Source organism: Giraffa tippelskirchi, chromosome 6 (genome assembly GCF_054371585.1).
Source record: "Giraffa tippelskirchi isolate mGirTip1 chromosome 6, T2T-mGirTip1v1.2.pri, whole genome shotgun sequence".
NCBI lineage: Eukaryota > Metazoa > Chordata > Mammalia > Artiodactyla > Giraffidae > Giraffa > Giraffa tippelskirchi.
In genome coordinates, this window is record NC_137280.1 from 81126033 (window position 1) to 81147067 (window position 21035).

Below are 21035 nucleotides of genomic sequence, written 5' to 3' on the forward strand. Positions count from 1 at the left end.
TGTCAGCTTTCTTAAATGCTTATTTGGCTTGAAGGAAATGGCAACCCACTCCAGTATCCTTGCCTGGAGAACTCCATGGACAGAGGAGCCTGGTGGGCTACAATCGATGGGGTCGCAAAGAGTCGGACACTACTGAGCGACTAATGTAGATACACACACATTTTTTTTGCCCCAACCCAACTGTTATCTATCAGCCTAGCCTCAATATTATGACATTTGCTTGCAAATTTTTTTGACAAGTGTTCTCCAAGGGAAGATTTTAAGCACTGGTTTAGCACCAAATCAGGTAAAATACAGATAAGTCTTTCAAGTGGAGTCTTCCAGGGAACCATCAGATAGGTCAGATAGGTACACAACTTTGTACCCTTATGTTTTATGTGTGTCCCTTATGAGCAACTTAAACTGAATTTTCTTTTACTTTAACTCAAAATTTTTGTATTTTAACTGAAGCATCTAGTCCAATCACATTTATTCCAATTACTAATGTATTTCAATTTATTAATAGTTCTCATATCTTACTTTTGCTATCTTATTGTCCTAACTTTTCTGTTTTAATATCTTTTAATTGTGAAAAATAACACACATTTTTTTACATGCAAGAGCATAAATGTGTAGCATAACTCATAACTCATTAGCATAAATCAAACCCCTGTATGATCCTTGCCAGCACTAAGTGCCCTCTACCCTTCCTTGCATTTATTATGGTTTTACCACTGCAATATGCATCTCTAAACATTATGATTTACATTGCTTACTTATGAATACTATATAAAATTGAATCACAGTATACTTATTCAACAATATGTAAGATGTGTTGTTATGCATAGTTTTGGCTAACTCATTTTTCTATGTATTATTCCATCCCATTATATGAATATGCCACAAGTTATTTATTTACTCTACTGTTAATACACTTTTGATTTAGTTTTAATTTTTTCTCTAATGAATAATAATACTTCAAATATTCTTTTGCATATATTCTATGCATTCATTTCTCTAATGTTTATACCTAGCAGTAAAATTACTAAGAAATAGGGCATGTATATCTTCAACTTGAGTTATAATGCAAAACTGTGTTCCTGAGGATTACCCTCCAATTAGTAGTATCTGAGAATTCCTACTACTTCCCCTCTGCATTAATACATGGGGTTTTCAGTTAATAGTGGGCCTGCCATGCTTATTATAGTTTTAAGTTGAAGTTTCCTAATTTTTAATGAGGCTGATTTTGTTACTGGGTTATCGATATTTTGATATCTTCTTTTGTGAAGTGACTGCTCAAATCTTTTGCCCATTTTTCTCATGTGTAATTTGTCTTTTTATTACCTTCTAGATATCAGTTATTTGTTGGTTATATGAGTTTTAAGGGCTTCCCTGAGAGCTCAGTTGGTAAAGAATCTGCCTGCAATGCAGGAGACCCTGGTTTGGTTCCTGGGTTGGGAAGATTCTCTGGAGAAGGGGTAGGCTACCCTCTCCAGTATTCTTGGGCTTCCCTTGTGGCTCAGCTGGTAAAGAATCCTTCTGCGATGAGGGAGACTTGGGTTCGATCCCTGGGTTGGGAAGATCCCATGGAGAAGGGAAAGGCTACCCACTGCAGTATTCTGGCCTGGAGAATTCCATGAACTGTATAGTCCATGGGGTCACAAAGAGTCAGACACCACTGAGCGACTTTCACTTTCACTTCAACTTTCACTTCATGAGTTTTAAATATATTCTCCCACTCTGTGGCTTTCCTTTTCACTCTCTTTTTGTTGTCTTTTTCTCTTACTTTCTAGAGAAAATTGCATAATAAACCCATAAATCTAGCTTCAATGATATCAATGTATTTTATGATATTTGATATCTCTTGATAAAATTCTTAAAGTTGTCAAACTGTGCATGCTGGCATGCCAAGTCACTTCAGTCGTGTCTGACTGTGTGACCCCATGGACTGTAGCCTGCGTGGCTCATCTGTCCATGGGAGTCTCCAGGCAAGAATACTGCCATTTCCTCCTCCAGGGGATCTTCCCACCCCAGATATCGAACCCATCTCTTATGTCTCCTGCATTGGCAGGTGGGTTCTTTACCGTTAGCGCCACCTGGAGTTATCATGGTTATTACTTTTCATGTTTATTTTATGGTATCTTTCCCTAAGGTGATAAAGTACTCTCATATATAATTTTTTACCTGCTCTATCAGTTTGCATTTCCCATTTAGGTCAATAATGCCTCTGGAATTGATTCTGTGTACATGGACACACAATTTTTCCACATTATTTATCAAAAAAATTCCTTTATCCAAAGCTCTGCAGTGCCACTTTCCTTACTCACTGTCTTTCTTTCTCTCTCTGTCTTAGCCTCCAGCTGGCCCTCCAGAACCCAAATCAGTTCTAGTTGCGGTTCCTGACCTAAATTAATACTGAGAAGGGATGTCCCATTCTCACAACCAGCTAGTGCCTTGTTTGCATTCCTGGCCATGACCCTTAGGCTGGCTCTGGGAACTGTCTATCACATTAGCAGAGTTGAACACTTGAGATAGAAACTGTATGGTCTGCAAAGCCTAAAATATTTACTAATTGATCTGCACTAGTTTTCTATTGCTGCTGTTACAAATTGCCACAAACTTAGTCATTTAAAACAACACAAATCTATCCTCCTATAAAGTTCTAAAATCAATCTTACTGGATAAAAGTCAAGGTGCCAGTTCCCTCAGGAGACTCTAGGAGACAATCCATTTTCTCATCTGTTCCAGGTTTTAGGGTTGCATTCCTCATCTTGTGGCTCCTATCTACATCTTCAAAGCCAGCATTTAGCATCTTTAAATCTCTCCTTGCTTCCATCGTCACATCATCTTTTCTCTTGTAACGACCCTTATGAATACATGGGGCCCACCAGAATAATCTAGGATCATCTCTCCATCACAAATCCTTAATTTAATCACATCTGCAAAGTCCCCTTTGTCATATAAGGTAACATTCACAGGTCTTGGGGATTAGGACTTGGACAGTTTGGGGTGAGGGGTGGATTATTTGGCCTACCATATGGCCCTTAAAAAAAAGTGTTTTGCTATGATCATACCTTGATACTGTGTATTATGGAGAAAATTCCATTAAATCTAAGTTCCATTAGCCAACAAAAATTTTTTCTGACTGCTGTTCTATACTATACCTGGGAAAACTTCCCTGAGATTCATTCTATGTCTTTCCTCAGTTTGATTTCTCTAATTTTGAAGAAAATGTACACTCTGGTTAAAGGTTTGCCCTTGAAAACAACAACAATTAGGCAGTATCTCCTAATGAATACCCTGCTATTTAGCAAATAATTCCTTTAAAATGAACAGCTTCTCAAGGCTATTTCACATCTGAGTAATATTACTGCGTCCACAGTGCCAAATCCCTGGCTCAAGCTGCCTCCACTCACCTCATGACTCATGTTATCAGTTATTATTGTTCCAAAGCAAAGGGTTTGCAGACTTGGGTGAAAGCTCATTTGCAAAGGTTTTCAAGGTGTGGGCTGAAAACCTGGGCTTATTTGTGTCTCCCTACCCCCAGAAGGCAATGGCACCCCACTCCAGTACTCTTGCCTGGAAAATCCCACGGACGGAGGAGCCTGGTAGGCTGCAGTCCATGGGGTCGCTAAGAGTCGGACACGACTGAGCGACTTCACTTTCACTTTTCACTTTTCACTTTCATGCATTGGAGAAGGAAATGGCAACCCACTCCAGTGTTCTTGCCTGGAGAATCCCGGGGACAGAGGAGCCTGGTGGGTTGCCGTCCTTGGGGTCGCACAGAGTCTGACATGACTGAAGCGACTTGGCAGCACCCTCAGAAATTCATGTACCAAAATCCTAGTCTCCAGTATCTCAGAATGTTGACTTTATTTGAAAATAGAATTGTTATAGAGTTAACCAGGGTGAAATGAGGTCATTAGGGTGGGCCCTGTTCCAATAAGATTGGTGTCTTTTTGGTGCCTCTACACAAGGAGAAGATAGCTGAACAGATCCTCCCCTGAACAGATCCAACACTGCTCACACCTTGACTTCGGACTTCCAGGTTCCAGAACTGTAAAATAATAAATTGGCCGCCTGTTGGGTAAGCTACTAAGTCTGCGGTACTTTGTTCTGGCAGCTCTAGCAACTTAACAAATGTGGTGAGAGACTCTTGCTTCCAAAGGAATTCCAGAGTTGGAATTCCGCAGGAACCAAAAAACCACATGTTCAAAATAAACAAATTGTAATTTCTATAACACTCTCTTCCCTTTCTGTCACGAGTACATCTGCAACAAGCAGGGTCATGGGGTAGAGGCACAAATGTCTAGTTAGAAAGATCTACATGTACTGATGCCATCTGTGTAGCCCAGTTAGCAGTATATCTATATGTACTGAGTCATCTATATAGCCCAGGGCGTAGCCTAGTTCAAGAGTTCAGCCTGACCTGGCTTCACTATCCCAGCTCCATTGCTTAATGTTTGTGTAATCCTGAGTAAGTTAGCTCCTAACCTCTCTGTGCTCCTCAGTGTACGTCTGTAATATGGGGATGATACTGATACGGACTTCATAGAGTGTTGTGAGGCTTCCCAGGTGGTTCTAGTGGTAAAGAATCTGACTGCCAATGCAGGAGAGTAAGAGACCCAGGTTCAATCCCTGAGTTGGGAAGAATCCCCAGAGAAGGAAATGGCAACCCACCTCAGTATTCTTGCCTGGAAAATCTCACAGACAGAGGAACCTAGCAGGCTATGATCCATAGGATCACATAGAGTCGGACACGACAGAAGCAACTTAGCACTAGCAATACACACACACACACACACACACACACATATCACACAATAAATGCAAGCTTTCAACACTCATTGTAATTATTTAATTACTACTCTGGACATTTCCTATAAGTCTCAGAAGACAACTATATGAAGTCTAGACCCTGGTATTCAAAATACTAAACCGAAATTTTAAAACTGTGGTATTTGCCATATTAAACTTCTCCCTTTACTGAATCTAACCAGGAGCTTGACCTATCCTCTCAAATCTCAAATGAAATTCTTGGCTTTCCTGTGTCCAAAGTCAAAGCCTTGGTTTCTGCCTTCCTCTGACCTGCTCAGCCCTGGTCCTGGTCCTCACATTTGCAGGGATGGCTAATCCCTCCTCCCAGGTGCCCCACCCATGATGCCCCTCTTTCCACTCTCAGAGCCATTTCTTCCCCTGGCCTGGAACCCACCTTCTTCTCTCCCTTTCCTGGTCACTCACTCACTTCCCTCATGCACCACAGTGAGGGCTAATGCCCCAGCTCGCTGTTGGTCCAATGGTATGCTTTCATCCTATGAGTCAGAAGCCTGTTTTGTGATGTCAGCTGTGGCCCTGTCTGACTTGTCCTGAGCAGGGGAGGGCTGTGAGGGATTGTGTGAGCCCAGCAGCAGCGCCCTGCCACCTCAAATGCCCAGTTCATACAGACTTTTGCAACATCAAGCTTGGGGCCTAGCACTAGCTCAGTGCCCCATCCTTGCCAACCTTGGTCCAACAGACCAAGCTGGACCTCCCAACTCTGCCAGGCACAGGTGCCTGGATGGCTCTGAAAACAGAGATATTCAGGGCCCTTCTATGTGGGGAGAGAAGAGAGAAGGATAACATGGTTTTTGCTTGTTCCTCTGACAGCTTTACCCAAATCCCCACGGCCGCCCTAATCCACCCTCTAATGGAGCCCAAACCAGCTCAGTCCCCCCTTAGCTCAGTCCCCCTTACTCCCCCACCCCCCTTAGAACTTGCTAATCCCTAGGGCTGGGAGCTCACCACCTGTCTCCAGGATGCACTTTGTTCCTAGTGTCATAAAGGCAAATCCAGGGCCTCAGTTGGGGATGGTGGTAGAAGTATTTTTGGCCAATCCCCGTCACCTTGGCCCAAAACATGAGATGAGGAAATTCAGATACAAAGACCCTCACATGGTATGTCACTGCTTCAGACCCCAGAGCCAAGAAGGCTTTATGAACCACCAAGAGAGTAACTGCTTAGGATTCTACCATCAGATATAAGAGATGGGGGGTGGGAGCGGCCCGGCAAATCTTCCCTGTCCCCCCCTCCATCAAAGGTAGTGAAGGCTGGTCCTTCCACACCAACCTGGGTACCAATCCTGATGCTGACACGTGGCAACTGTGTGACTTTGACTGAGTCATTTGACTCCTTGAGGTGTCCATTTCCCTGTCTGCAAAAAGGGTCTGATGGTAGAAGTTTCTTCTTTGCAGGATTGTCCGTGCTGCATGTGTGTGTGTGTGATAAGCAGAGACCTCGCTACCATTAAATGTCTGCTTGTTCTTGCCTCCTCCTGGCTCAGCCCTGTTCACCCACCTCCTGTTCAGGTGTGCTCCCCTTCACTCAACCTGTGTCCCTTTCTCACTGCACTCATGGGTTTACCGCAGGGTTTTGCAAGGAGAAAGATGGGAAGTACCTCAGGCAGCCTGAGCCAAGACACTGGTGGCCAGGAAAGAGAGGAAGAGTAATAGAAAAAGAGTGAGAGACAGAGACAGTGAGAGAAAGAGACATCAACAAAGAGATAGAAGAAGAGAGAAGGAAGAGGGGTGGGTAGAGAAAGCCAGAAACAAAGAAATACAGAGACCAGCAGCCAGAGAAACGTGTGTGTCAGCCACATATCCAAAGACAGGAAAGAAACAGACCTGAGGAGTAGGAGGGGGATGGAAAGGAGATGTTGAGAGGGCCAGTCCTGTGCACAGGCCTTGCTCAGGACGGGTCTCCGCCCTCAGGGCGGCCTTTCATCCCTTCCCTAGAATCCTTAAATCCTCTCTCTCTCGGGGGCCCTCAGCGTCTGTCACTGAACCGACAGCGGCTGGCGGAGGTGAGTGTAGCTTCAGAGGGGGCTTGGGTGTGCGCTAGGGATGGGCAGGACTGGAGCGCTGGAGAGAGTGGTCGGGCAGAGTGGACCCGGGGGTTGAGGTTCAGAGGGTGTGAGAGCCAGGTGTCCTGGGCAGGCTGGCTGAATTGATGCCTCACCTCTCTTCCAGCTGGCTCGGCCAACATTCATATATTGCGCACCTCCCCTCTCCCCAAGGATTGTGGGGCTCCCTCTTCTTTCCCCCGACCCGGGTCCTTCCTCTGCCCGACGATCAGAGCGTGCTCCCCGTCTGTTCCCGTCCCCGCCCCGTCCTCCTCCGGCAGCCCCCGAGCCGATGGCTGGGGTCCCGGCGCTGCTGCCGCTGCTGCTGGCGCTGGCGCAGGCGGGAGCAGTGGGCGCCGCGGGCTCGGTGCGCCTGGCGGGCGGCCTCACGCTGGGCGGACTGTTCCCGGTGCACGCTCGCGGCGCGGCGGGCAGGGCGTGCGGGCAGCTGAAGAAGGAGCAGGGCGTGCACCGGCTCGAGGCCATGCTGTACGCCCTGGACCGCGTGAACGCCGACCCCGAGCTGCTGCCCGGGGTGCGCCTGGGCGCCAGGCTGCTCGACACCTGCTCGCGGGACACGTACGCTCTGGAGCAGGCGCTGAGCTTCGTGCAGGCGCTGATCCGCGGCCGAGACGGCGAAGAGGCTGCCGTGCGCTGCCCCGGCGGGGTCCCCCCGCTGCGCACCGCGCCCCCGGAGCGTGTGGTGGCTGTCGTGGGCGCCTCGGCTAGCTCTGTCTCCATCATGGTCGCCAACGTGCTGCGCCTGTTCGCGGTGAGAGCCCGGGGGCGCTCCCGGGGTGCAACGTCTCTCCCTTGTCTTTGCCTTGGGCGTGCCTGAGGTCTAGTCTCCTTTCGAGAATTATTCTAGTTAGCCAACAAACCCTGTTCCCTGGGCCAGACGCAAGCCTGTCTGGGAAGGTTGTTCTGAAAATGAGTGTCTAGAGTGCCGGTATAACTACGGCGTCCATTAATTGCACTGCAGCCCATGCGCTTTCCTCTCCCTCCTTTTCTCTGATTTTCCCTCGTTCTCTCTCTTCTCCCTTTCCTCTTTTCCTTCTCGCTCTTCCCCTCCTCTTTCCATAACGTCTCCACACTCCACCCTTTCTCTGTTTCAGCTTCAGACATCTCTGTCTCCCCTGGACCAGTTCCAATTTGCTTCTTCCAGAACCTCCACCTCTCTGACGTTCACACCAGCTCCCACCTGCTCCCTTTTGTGTGTGTGCTGGTTTTGTTGTTGTTTGCTTGTGTCTTTCTTTAACGTGAGGGATTCATCCCTCTGCTCTGCTAGCCTCTCCCACCACCATTCTCCAGTCTTTTTTCACACTTCCTGCCCCCATCCTTTCTCCTGAATCAGCTCAGCCATAATCCCCATCATTAATCACTCTAATGCACAGGGATAAACCCAGTTTCAAACAGGCCCCTCCGTTAGACCAGACACAACCTTCAATCAAACAACCCCTCCCCAGCTCTCCTGCCTGCCTCCTGGGGCTGATGCCCGCCTCCACAGACCACCCCTTTGTGTGAACTGGGGAAACATGTCTTCCTCTGGGGCTGACAGATGTCCCTTTACCCAGGTGAATGCTGCAGCCCAGTGCCTAGCAGCTGCAGACTGGACTTGAATCCCATGTTCCATTAGTCCCACTCACAAAATGCAGGTCTTTCTCCGCATCTTCCAGCCTCTCCATGTGGACAGGCTGCTCCAACTTGCCCCTAGTACTCTGTCCCTGGGTCCTGGGTCCTCATTGCCTTCCCTACCTAGGGCGACTGATCCTCCATCCACAGCTCAGGCATCTTTCCTCACTCTAGATCCCCCAGATCAGCTACGCTTCCACGGCCCCTGAGCTCAGCGACTCCACACGCTATGACTTCTTCTCCCGCGTGGTGCCACCTGACTCCTACCAGGCCCAGGCCATGGTGGACATAGTGCGGGCATTGGGATGGAACTACGTGTCCACGCTGGCCTCTGAGGGCAACTATGGCGAGAGTGGGGTTGAGGCTTTTGTGCAGATCTCTCGAGAGGCTGGTGAGCTTGGGACCAGGGCAGAGGGGGGCTGGTCTGAGACCTGAAGGAGCCTATGCAACAGCCATCAGACAGGGTGCAAGCTGTGAGGTGGGGCTCTGGGTTTATAATGGGGATCCTGGATGGTGCCCCCTGTGGGCAGGCACCCTTTCCTTTGGAAGACTCAGTCCCTGCCACAGTCATGTGTGGTGGTGGCCTTGGTGGGTGAATGACTGACTTTGGCATCTCTGACACCCAGGGGGTGTCTGTATTGCCCAGTCCATCAAGATTCCCAGGGAACCAAAACCAGGAGAATTCAATAAAGTGATCAAGAGACTCATGGAAACACCGAACGCCCGGGGCATCATCATCTTTGCCAACGAGGATGACATCAGGTGGGAGAGAGGGTGTGTTCAGGCACCATGTTCTTCTGTAGCTATTCTTGAAGGCCCTGCTGCCTGGTCTCATGTATCCCAGCCATGTGCATCCTCCCTTCCCCTCTTTCTTCCCCTCTTACCTTCCTGCCACCACATACCTTTTCTACTGTTCTCTCTGTGTCTGCTGGCCCCAGAAATGAACCTGGCCCCCCAAATGCTCCAAGCCTAGCCAGAGAAACAGAAGACTATATACCTACTTCTCTAATTAACAGTGGGGGAGAGACTGGTGGGCACATGTGACAGCTGTCAGGGAACAACTCCCGGGGCAATAGGTTATCAGCAGGAGGTATGGCCCCCAGACTGAATCCCAGCAGGAGAAGGCAGGCCCTTCTTAAAGATAGCATGAAGCGGTGCAGAGAATGAGAGGGCAGGCCTGGAATCAGAGTCTGGCTGGACCTTTTACTATCTGAGGAACCCAGTGTCCTAAAGTCCCTACATCCTACTTTTCCTGATAAACAAGGGTTTACTGAGTGGTGCAGAATGGGGTAGATGGAGAAAGAAGACTGGAAAGTGACCAGGGTTAAGTAGGAGGAGGACCTCAGGGCATCCCTCACCCTACCCTGTTCTTACCAGGAGGGTTCTGGAGGCTGCACGCCAGGCCAACCTGACTGGCCACTTCCTGTGGGTTGGCTCAGACAGCTGGGGAGCCAAGATTTCACCTGTCCTGAACCTGGAGGATGTGGCCGTGGGAGCTATCACCATCCTGCCCAAAAGGGCCTCCATTGATGGTGAGTGGTGGCATGCCCTTCCCTGCATCTCCCATCCATATCTATCCTTCCCCACAATGATCCCCTCTTGGGGGTGCTCATATTCCCCTTCTATAAAATTGTACCATGACCCAGGGTCCCTCCTGGGGTTCCCAGATCCTAGAACCCTGAGATTCTATGAATACATCCCTCCAAACAGTGTTCGAAATGAATTGGCAAATGAGGAAATGCACACACCACTCACTGTACAGGGCGAAGAATTGTTAAGTTTTGTTTGTTTGTTTGTTTTGTTTTGTTTTAATCAATGCCTGCATTTTGGTACTGCCAAAAGCACTCTGATTTGAAGATGAGTGTGAGAGGGAGAGAAAACAAGGACATGGGACTTACTGTCCTACTGATCAATTAATGAGGCCTGCCTCTCCACCCCTCCTCTACCATCCCACCTGTGAATATCTGGAAGAATGCAAAAAAGATGGTCACTTTACACTAGGATTGCTCATTTCCCCAAAGGCTAAACTAAAGACACCTTGTTGAGGTACTTCAGGGCTATTTTATGAAGTACAGACCCTTGTCAATACTGAGCCCTGACTTCCAGGGGCTCCCAGCTTCTTGGAGGTGCACACACACCCTTACACTCTTTCTTTTCCTTAGAATGCATTCAGTTTCAGGCAACAAACTAGACTAAGAGTAGTTTGAGCAATAAATGTATTCCATTACAAGACGAGAGGTCTCAAAGTAGAGGCAACTTCATGTTTGGGGCAATGAGTCAATGATGTTCTCAGAATCTTGAGCTCTGTCCTCCCTTCTGTTCCACCATCCTCTGTAGTTGCTATATGTCTTCTTGATTGTGATGTCTTATTCTCAAAGTGGCTGCTGAAGCTCCACCCATTACATCTTCATAGCAATATCCTAATCAGGAAAGACAAGGCAGAAAAAAATTCTTTATGTGGTGAGGCTCTGAGTTTGAAAATTTACTGCAGAGTCCCTAGATGACTTTGAACTCATTAGCCAGGCCAGAAATTGATCACATGGGCATCCCCAGCTGTAAAGTCAGCAAGTGGTGAAGGGACACAAGTGGTGAGCCGTGGCTGGCTCATCTGGGTGCTTCCCCTCCTTCCTCCTTCCCTCTCTCTCAGGATTTGACCAGTACTTCATGACTCGATCCCTGGAGAACAACCGCCGAAACATCTGGTTTGCTGAGTTCTGGGAAGAGAATTTTAACTGCAAACTGACTAGCTCAGGTACCCAGTCTGATGATTCCACCCGCAAATGCACAGGTGAGAGCTGCCCAGGGTGGGTGGTGAGGGTGGAGAGGGAGAGGGTGGGAAGCCAGGTTGGGCACCTGGGGGCCAGGCACACTTCCTCTGGGCATCCCTAGGACAGGTGAGGAACGCATCGGCCGGGACTCTGCCTACGAGCAGGAAGGGAAGGTGCAGTTTGTGATTGATGCTGTATACGCCATTGCCCACGCCCTCCACAGCATGCACCAGGCTCTCTGCCCCGGGCACACAGGCCTGTGCCCAGCAATGGAGCCCACTGATGGTCGGACACTGCTGCAGTATATTCGAGCCGTGCGTTTCAATGGTGAGTGGGAGCCAGAGCCCCTATGTGTGTGAGGGGAAGCCTGCTGGGTTGGTGTTCTCAGGACCTGGGACAGCCCAGGATGGAAGGAATAGGGGAGCAGAAGGAGATACTGGGAGCACCTGGGCCTGAGAGCTAGAGGCTGGAGCCAAGTTCTGGGAACCAGTTTTTAACACTCCTTGTTCCCCAGGCTTCGGTACCCCCTGCCCCAGCCTGCAAATTCCAGGTTCTGAAGAGCTTGTGTGTGACTCTTTTTGCCTGCACCTCTCAGAGGGTCACACACAACTCTTCACTCCATTGCAGAGTTTGGAATCGTCTGGTCTCTTGGGGCATGCCTGGGGCACAGGGCAAACTGTGCAGAGACGCTGCCTACACTGTGGACAGGCATCCCACTCCAAGCCTCAGGCTTCCAAATGCCTTCCCAGTCAGGCCCTGTGCTGCCTGAGCACAAAGTATGAATCTGTGTCCCCCTCACACCAGTGGAGGGCCTGATACATGGTGAGGGCTCAGAATAGGGGTTTTTGAAAAGGCCCAAATAGACTCAGCCATGCTTATGGTTTGTGGGGAAAGCTTCACATTGTGTTCAATTACTATCCTTTAGAAAATTAAAAACTGTTCTTCCACCAAGTGCTGAGCATCTTCCGTCTGCTAAGCTCCCTTAAAGAGCATGATTTAAGACTTCCCTGGTAGTCTAGTGGTTAAGACCCTGCGCTTTCACTGCAGGGGCCATGGATTTAGTTGGGGAACTAAGATCCCACTTGCTGTGAGGCAAAATAAATAAATAAATAAAATAAAAGAACATGACATAATATCACTCCAGAATAGCCCTCCAAGGTAGTAGAACAAGCTTCTAAAAGAAATAAGGTTTATTGTTCAAATCAGTACCTTTCTAAGTCTGAACTCTTCCTCTTACCTAGATACCTAAGCTTTCTTATTTCTTTTTAATTGTAGTAACATACACAAAGAGTTGGCTTCCCAGGTGACTCTAGTGGTAAAGAACCTGCCTGCCAATGCAGGAGAGGAAAGAGACGTGCGTTTGATCCCTGGGTCAGGAAGATCCCCTGGAGGGGGGCATGGCAATCCACTCCAGTATTCTTGCCTGGGAAATCCCACGGACAGAGGAGCCTGGTGGGCTATAGTATATAGGGTCGCAAAGAGTCAGACATGACTGAAGTGACTTAGCACACATGGACACACAGAATACAGTGTAATGGTGTCACTTGTGCAATCAGTCTCTAGAACTCTTCATTGTGCAAAGCTGAAACTCTGCACCCATTAAACATTAACTCCTCATTTCCCTCTCCCCCAGCCCCTGGCAACCACCATTCTACCTTCTGTCAATATTAATTTGACCACTCTAAGTACCTCAGACGAGTGGAATCACACAGTATTTGTCCTTTTGTGACTGGCTTATTTCACTTACCATAATGTTCTTAAGGTTCATCCATGTTGTAGAATGTGTCAGAACGTCCTTCCTTCTTAAGGCTGAATAATATTCCATTGTATGTGTAGACCACAATTTGCTTATCCATTAATCTGTCAAAGGATACTTGCATTTATTTCTTCCATGTTTTAGCAACTGTGAATAATGCTATTGTGAACAAAGAAGTGTATAAACATCTCTTCAAGTCCCTGCCTTCAGTTTTCTTGGGTATATACCTAGAATTGGAATTGCTGGATCATGTGGTAATTCCATTTAATTTCTTGAGGAACCACCATACTATTTTCCATAGTTACCGCATCATTTTACATTCCCATCAGTGGAGGGTAGGGTTTCAATGTCTCCATACTTGTCAACACTTACTTTCTGTTGTTTTCACAGTGGCCATCCTAAATGGGTGTGAGGAAGAATCTCACGGGGTTTTGATTGCAATTTCCCTGATGATAGGTGATACTAAGCACCTTTTCACGTGCTGGCTAAGCTCCTCCTTTGTCCTGGCCTTGGATGGGCTAGAGAACCAGCCAAGGATGACAGGCTCTCCTTTCAGGCAGCGCAGGAACCCCTGTGATGTTCAATGAGAATGGAGACGCACCTGGGCGATATGACATCTTCCAGTACCAGGCGACCAATGGCAGTGCAGGCAGTGGCAGCTACCAGGCGGTGGGCCAGTGGGCGGAGACCCTCAGGCTGGATGTGAGTGGCACGGGCTGAGCTCTGGGCAGGGAGGCGGGCCTACCTTCATGGAGGCCGGAGTCACAGGCCGCGGTGTCCCGTCCCAGGTGGAAGCCCTGCAGTGGTCAGGAGACCCCCGAGAGGTGCCCGAGTCTCAGTGCAGCCTCCCCTGTGGGCCGGGGGAGCGGAAAAAGATGGTGAAGGGCGTCCCCTGCTGTTGGCATTGCGAGGCCTGCGACGGGTACCGCTTCCAGGTGGACGAGTTCACTTGCGAGGCCTGCCCAGGGCACATGAGGCCCACGCGCAACCACACGGGCTGCCGCCCCACGCCGGTGGTCCGCCTCTCCTGGTCCTCGCCCTGGGCGGCCCCGCCCCTCCTCCTGGCCGTGCTGGGCATCATGGCCACCACCACGGTGGTGGCCACCTTCGTGCGCCACAACAACACGCCCATCGTCCGGGCGTCCGGCCGCGAGCTCAGCTACGTCCTCCTTACCGGCATCTTCCTCATCTATGCCATCACCTTCCTCATGGTGGCTGAGCCCGGAGCGGCTGTCTGCGCCGCCCGCAGACTCTTCCTCGGCCTCGGCACCTCCCTCAGCTACTCGGCCTTGCTCACCAAGACCAACCGGATCTACCGCATCTTTGAGCAAGGGAAGCGCTCGGTCACGCCTCCGCCCTTCATCAGCCCCACTTCGCAGCTCGTCATCACCTTCAGCCTCACCTCGGTGCAGGTGAGTCCTCAGGCTCTAAGTTGGCAGGCTGGCAGATGGGATTGGGGCTGAGGGTACGGGCACTGACCTCCACTTTAAAGATCAGAGTCACTCTTCTATTTTGGTCTCTATGTTTAAAAAAAAAAAAAAAAAAGCCCCAGGAGCTAGGGTGCTGCTGTTTTTGTAAGTAGAACTCATTTAGGAGCAACTGTTTCCTTCTGCTTCATCCTTGGAGGAAATGAATCAGTAAGGTGGGTAGTGTAAGCGTCCAGTGATTTTTCTATAAAACAATGAAATAATTTTCATAAACTGAACATGTTGTTCCACAGTTTGGCTCCCAAGGCAAAGAGATACCTGATGAATTTCCCCTAAGCAGAGAATCTATTTCCATAAGCGGAGTTCCTGCTGCCCAGTCAGTCACTGGGTAACCTGGATGAGAGGCATAGGGTCTGATGATATTACTGTGGAATGAAGCATCCAGTTCCATAAATAGCCAGCATTTCATGCTATATGTACAGCAAAAGCAGAATTCCTTCTGGGTTTCTTCTGAGATGGTAATAGAACATTGGAAATGGCTCCCGTGTTATATAAAGGGTACTAGGAGACAGGTGTGTGTGTGACATTGCAGAGCCAGCCCAATTCTCAAGGCCAAGTGGGGGGCTCAAGTCATTTGGACACAGCTCTTTCTCCACTCCAGGAGAGCTCTTCTTCCTACATAGCTCTGCATCATTCCCACCCATGGGCCTCAGTCCATGCAAATGTCCACAACTGGAAGGCGCTGCCCTCTTCTAGTATATAGAAGGGTTTGAGTGTCCTTTGTCAGGGCCAGCATCTCAGTGCCCAGCCCATCCTCAGAAGGCACCTCACTGCTTCCTGCCTGAAACTCCTGTGGCACCCCTCACCCAAGGATAGAGATGCTTAGACTACATTCAGTGCTCTCCTCTGGCTTCTCCTCTGGAGTCTCCTCTGGACTCCCTGCTTTATACCTCTCTTTCTAGAAATCCCAAATCTTTTCAGAGATGCACACCTTCACCTTCACAAGGTTATTTAGCAACATAATGGATGTGAAAGGATATCTCATTATTTTAATTCGTCTCTCCTTTCTAGTGCAGCTGGCCTTTGTAGTTTCTTCTTCTGTGACGTGCCTGTGCCTGTTCCGGTGCTCTGCTCACTTTCTGTTATTTTATAGGAGTTTGTTATGTGTACTGGATTCTAATTCTTCTGTCAATTACTTAGGCTGCAAACTCAATGTGGTGCATTTTGGTAGCTATGCCCATGTATCACAGGCCTTGAGTTTTCATTTCTCACGGGCAACTTTCTCCCCCATTCAGAGGAGTTATAAGAGGAGCCTCCATGCTTCCTTTCTAGACAGTGGGTAGAGTTTTATTTTATTAGTTCCTTGTTCATGGAGCTTCTGCTTTTGGGAGAATCACAAAAAGGTGCTCCTTCTGGATGTACAAATTCCTTTAAAAACTTCCTTTCCTCTAGGGTCACATAGCCCTACTCCAGATGCACAGCATTGCACTGAAGTGTTGGCTAGGATTCAGCTTCTTTCCTCCCGAATCAAGCATACTTATTCAGTGAATGGCCTGCACAGATGTATAGGACAGCTTTTCCCAGGTCCCACCTTTATGCAGGTGTCTTAGTTCCTACTGCCCAGCTTCCCTTGGCTCAAGGTCATGTGTCCCCTCACGTGAAGGAATTCATTCTCCATCTTCTCCTTGTTAGGGCCTGTGACTGACCCTGACCTCTGGCCACCCAGCATAAGCTTGCATTTGTACCACTCTCCATCCGATGCCTTTCTGTTTGGAGTTTCACTATGCATTCCCACGTGATTTCATGATGTCTTGTTCAACAGTTCTTTGGATCTGGAGAAGGAGGGGGGTCCTCAGGAATGAGGTGTCCCATATGGTTAGATTGGATCCAGCTAGCGTTTTCATATCTGCAGCACACATGATATTGCCTCCATGGTGAGGAACATCTTTGCTGGGCCTTGTTCTAAATTAATGGGACGTGCACTGACTCCTCCCCTAAGCTGTCATCACATCCTCACAACAGATTATGAAGGTTCCCATTTGGTAGATGGAGGAGGTGTGTTTAGGGTCACAGTTCCAGAGCCTCTGCCTGCAGTCACTTTCCCTTGTTTGTTGTTGTTCAGTCACTAAGTCGTGTCTGACTCTTTGCGACCCCATGGACCGCAGCATGCCAGGCTTCCCTGTCTTCCACTATCTCCTGGAGTTTGAAAGTTCATGTCCATTGAGTCAGAGATGCTATCTAACCATCTCATCCTCTGCCGCCTTGTGTAGCCCAGTAAATGGCACTGATAATGGTTGAAATACAGAGGACCTCTAGGCCCCCTTATCCAGTCAGCCCTGATGTTCCCACACATACTTCCATTGCAGCCCCTCCTCCCCACCTGCCTGTGGCACCAGCCTTTGCCCAGGCAGCCCCCTCCTGGACAACCCTGCCCTCTCCGCGGTGGCTCTCAGGCCTGAGCATTCCACTCAACAGGCCAGGAGTCTCGAAGCAAGCATACCCTGCCAGGGATCTCAGTCGAGGGTGAGCCTGGGTGTGTCCTTGATAACCATGTTGCCTCCTGCAGGTGGTAGGAGTGTTGGCCTGGCTGGGGGCCCAGCCCCCACACAGTGTGATTGACTATGAAGAGCAGCGGACGGTGGACCCAGAACAGGCCCGAGGCGTGCTCAAGTGCGACATGTCGGATCTGTCCCTCATCGGTTGCCTGGGCTACAGCCTCTTGCTCATGGTCACATGCACGGTGTATGCCATCAAGGCCCGGGGCGTGCCCGAGACCTTCAATGAGGCCAAGCCCATTGGCTTCACCATGTACACTACCTGTATCATCTGGCTGGCTTTTGTGCCTATCTTCTTTGGCACTGCCCAATCAGCTGAAAAGGTAATCTGGGTCCCGACCTCATTGGGTTTCATGACCTCGTTTGTTTCCTGCTTGTCCATGGTGGGGCTCAATTGTTCTAAGTGCTGGGCCCATATGAATGATTGATTGTTTGGTTGATTGATTGATTCATTCATGTAATCATTTGTCTTTCTAGTTTCCCTCTGGTTGTTCTTCTTCCCTTTCCCTTTGTTCATTCATTCATTTGTTCATCCGTGCCTCTACCCACCAATTAACTTTTTTATTAAGTTACCTTTTCATATATTTATCTCTGCCAATACATCTGTCAGTTCATTTGTTTGACCACTATGCATTCATTTATTCATATGCCCAGTGGAACTTTCGTTTATTCACCTCATGATCCTTTTGTTTGTCCACTTGTTCCTTTATGCAGGTTGTGTTAATCCATTCATTTGTATATTTGAAAACGTTCATTCATTTATTAACATACTGTAGCCCTTTTTAGGCATATGGACTGTTGCCCTAGGTGTGGCTCTCTGTGAATAAACCTCTGAGTGGTCACTTGTCCACTCAGTCATGTGTTGTTTACCCTCCTTCCTGCCTACACCAGAGCCACACTGTTACTGTCAGTTCTTCATGCCATGGGGGCCTTTGTTTACACTGCTCTCGTTTATCATGTGGTCATTCCCATTCACCTGACTGGAATACTCACTTCCAGGCTGTGTGCGGGCGCAGGGTGGGAGAGAGCTGGGCTGAGTCCACCTGGTCCTTTCTTCTGTGGCTTAGATCTACATCCAAACCACGACACTGACCGTGTCCTTAAGCCTGAGTGCATCAGTGTCCCTCGGCATGCTCTATGTACCCAAAACCTACGTCATCCTGTTCCACCCGGAGCAGAACGTACAGAAGCGGAAACGGAGCCTCAAGACGACCTCCACAGTGGCAGCCCCACCCAAAGGTGAGGACACAGAGCCCCCAAGTAGCAAGTAGAGGAAGAATGGGACGACTGCTCCCTTTCCTCTGCTGTTTTTGTTTTCTTGCTTCATAATGGAAGCTGTGAAGAGTCCAGGTCTACAGTGAGCAATCAGGGTGGGGAGTCCACAAAGGCCAGGCCTAGCAGGATGGAGCTGGCCTGGACCCACACGACACATTTTAGCCCCACTTTTCTGTGGGTCTTGGCTTCATGCTTCCTTCTTGCCAACCAGACTTTCTACTCATGGCAGAAAACAGGCACCAAGAGCATCCTATTCTGCAGAGGGATTAAACTTATATTCACTGGTTTGAAGTCAGAGATCATGGTGAAGCCTTGGGCTTGGCCCAGTGTGAGTGGATTTCCTCCACCTTGATCACCCACTAGAATCTAGGGATTGAGCAGCATATGAGAACATGTAGACTCCAGAATGAAATACAGGGTTGGAGTCGGAGAGGAGCAGTTTCCACAAGAGCTCTGTGGCTCTGCATTTTAGACTGTGTAACTTGGGCTTGGGTAAATATTTTGCTGGTACAGAAGAATTGAGCCTTGCATGAGAACCCTGTGGAAGAAGATGGGCCTGCACAGGACAGAGGGGACTGGGATGCCCCCATGAGGTTATTTGTGTCAGAGTCTTTTCCTTGACTTCTTTTCTCCTGGGATCTGGGGGATGTCATACTTAGAGAACAGCTTATTTTTTTCCCCTTCCCATGGGTATTCGCTTAAATTAACCCTGAACTTTAAGAAAATGAGATACACTTGTGTGGTGGTAGTGGTGTGAGAATAAACTATCAATGTGGCGTTTGCCCTCCTTTGATGCCTGTTCTCAAGTTCTAGGTTGGGACCAGTTACAGAGAGAGTTGTGTCCATGGTGAAAATTCATTCCAAGTAGATAACTTGGGATGAATATCCAAACTGTTCTCTCTCAATATTTACTGGGAGATTGCCTTTGAAAGGCATGCATGAGGCATGGGAAGGAAAATGCTTGGACATCAAATGCATTTTTCAGTAATATATTTTTAACAAAAGGTTTGGTTTAAGTTATGGAATTTTATTTCCCTGGGGTAGAATTTGAATTTGTTAAATTGACTCTTTTTATTTATCAGTATGAATTCTCTAGTGGCTAATGTCTTGAACTGATTTTGAAGATTCTACTGTACTTCATCCAATAGAGACTCTTCCCTAGACAGAATCTCTGCATACTCCATTTTGACCTTGGGACCAGGTGTTTCTGCATTCTTTAAAAGGGCTTCTCCTCAGAATAACAGTTTTGGTGTACAGATTCTCCTTCCCCACATTTGTTGCATTCCTAGGAATTCTCTGCAGTGTGAATTATGATATTTCATATATTGCTGGGTGCTTACCAAAATTCATTATTTCATACAGCTTCTCTCCTGTGTGGGTTTTCTGATGTACAAGGAGGTATATTTTCTTGCTGATGGCTTTTCCACATTAGTGCTTTAATAGGGTTTTTCTCCTATATTAACTCTTAGAGAACAATGAGTTCTCATCTTCAAATGAAGGTTTTCCTGTATTTATTGTTTTCTTGCTCTTTCTCTCAGTATAAATTCTCTGTTATGCAGTTCCACAGTTTTTACATTTTTGTGGTTTTCCCCACTCTGAACTCGATGACTTAGAATTTGGATTATTTCTTAGTAAAAGCTTTTCCACATTTAGAGGATTTCTTCACCCGCCCCCCACCCTGCCATATGAAGTTTCTGACTTAGAGTCCTGGCTTCCTACTGAAGACTTTAACACCCCCCAATTTCACTCAAACTGGTCTCTCTGATGTGGATTCTTTGAGGCACAGTGAGTTCTGTCTTCTTCTGGCCTTCTCACATTCAGTCCACACATAGAAGAGCCGTGCACCATTTTGTGTGCAGTGGGGGCATCCTCTATTGCCAAAGGCATTGTCATACTTAATACATTTGTGAGACTTCTCTCCTTTCTGAATTCTCTAATGTGTTCAAAGGTCTGACTCCTGGAAGAGGGCTTTTCCACATTCAGTGTGTACATAAGATCTCCCCCTTGGATCATTTCTTCACTGTTCAGTGGGGGTTGATAGATCCATGCAGGTTTTTCCATGTTATTTGCACGCATAGTTTGCCTTCTCCAATATCCAATCAATTTGAACCCCTGAAAGAAGGTTATTTCTCCAAAATTTGTGTAATTTATAAGGCATTCTGCCTGTGTGTTCCCTTCTCTGTTGAATAAGAGCTGGCCTATACTTATAGGCTTTCTCACATTCATGGCCCTTGAATGATTTCTCCTGTGTGGATTATATGTTCCAGTGAAAATGGGGTTCTGGTTGGTGGTTTTTGCACCTTACAATCGCAGTATTTTCTGCGGTCTGAGTTCTCTCAAGCAGAGTAAGGTTACATTTTGATACAAGCTTTTATTCAGTATGTCCAGTGTGTTGAGATTTGTACAGGAGGGATTTTTTAAAATGTTTCTTTAACCCCAGCAAAACAGCTTTATTGAGATATAATTGACATACAATAAACTGCATGTAGAAGGTACAATTTAGTATGTCTTAGCATATGTAACTATTCGTTAAATCATCACAATAATCAAGATAATGAACAAATTCATAATTTTAAAAAACTTTCATTATGCCCTTTGTAACCTCCCCCAGGAGAGATTTTTTTTTACATTATTTATATTCTTATGCATTTTCATAGTGTGATTTTCTTGGGGACACATTCACTACAACTTTGCCACATTTATTACATTTTGTGATCTTTGGAAAATTCTCTCAAATTCATTACATTCATTGTCTCTCACTTTACT

The 21035-nt window shown here is 47.7% G+C and overlaps 1 protein-coding gene across 1 annotated transcript; it reads left to right on the plus strand.

Annotated features, from left to right (window-relative positions):
• Window positions 1–5363: 5363 nt before the first annotated feature.
• Window positions 5364–18365, plus strand: GRM6 (glutamate metabotropic receptor 6). The gene is made up of 14 exons (XM_081497757.1): window positions 5364–5912; window positions 6210–6323; window positions 6750–6817; window positions 6984–7628; window positions 8663–8879; window positions 9115–9250; window positions 9866–10020; window positions 11136–11276; window positions 11383–11583; window positions 13569–13714; window positions 13801–14424; window positions 17006–17317; window positions 18062–18233; window positions 18330–18365. The coding sequence occupies exons 2-14, from the start codon at window positions 6266–6268 to the stop codon at window positions 18353–18355; spliced, it is 2901 nt and encodes a 966-aa protein (XP_081353883.1). The 5' UTR covers window positions 5364–5912; window positions 6210–6265; the 3' UTR covers window positions 18356–18365.
• Window positions 18366–21035: the final 2670 nt, after the last annotated feature.